At 42.9% G+C, this 396-nt stretch overlaps 1 protein-coding gene across 6 annotated transcripts in view; it reads left to right on the top strand.

Moving 5' to 3' along the window:
* LOC119592704 (general vesicular transport factor p115-like) overlaps positions 1-396 on the top strand; it is a 19,725-nt gene that overhangs the window by 5,047 nt on the left and 14,282 nt on the right. For 4 of the 6 annotated variants that reach the window (XM_037941637.1, XM_037941635.1, XM_037941633.1 and 1 more), the window contains exon 9: positions 130-362. In XM_037941637.1, the coding sequence (XP_037797565.1) occupies positions 130-362 (233 nt within the window). The remainder of the gene's footprint in view (positions 1-129; positions 363-396) is intronic. The other 2 variants (XM_037941634.1, XM_037941638.1) reach the window with 1 other exon arrangement.

The raw sequence follows: 396 nt of genomic DNA, 5'->3' as shown, positions 1-396 counted from the left end.
CTTATTCATGTTATAGAGTTGTAATTTAGCTGATTTGGAAAATACAGTGAAATTATAATGTCACAAAATTACTGCCTAAAAAAAGATACAGGAATTGGTAATAAAGTCCAAAATCCCATCTCTGAACAGCTGGTGCAGACACTGGTGGCCCCACAGAACTCAGCACAGGTGGTAACATCCTGCCAGAAGGTGATGAACCAGTGTGGCCTCCTTCAGGCACTCACAGGTCTCCTTATGGCCACAGGTGTACCTGTTGATATCCTCACTGTCACCATCACTACGGTGGCTGATATGATAAGGGGAAATCAGCAGAACCAGGAGTTCTTTGCAGATATGATGGCTCCCTCAAATCCACCAAGGTTGTTGTGTGTGTTTGTGTGTGCATTCATATATATA

The sequence above is a fragment of the Penaeus monodon genome, chromosome 30, assembly GCF_015228065.2.
Source record: "Penaeus monodon isolate SGIC_2016 chromosome 30, NSTDA_Pmon_1, whole genome shotgun sequence".
Classification (NCBI taxonomy): domain Eukaryota; kingdom Metazoa; phylum Arthropoda; class Malacostraca; order Decapoda; family Penaeidae; genus Penaeus; species Penaeus monodon.
Note: the sequence above shows the minus strand (reverse complement) of the source record. Positions and strands in the feature narration are given on the sequence as shown.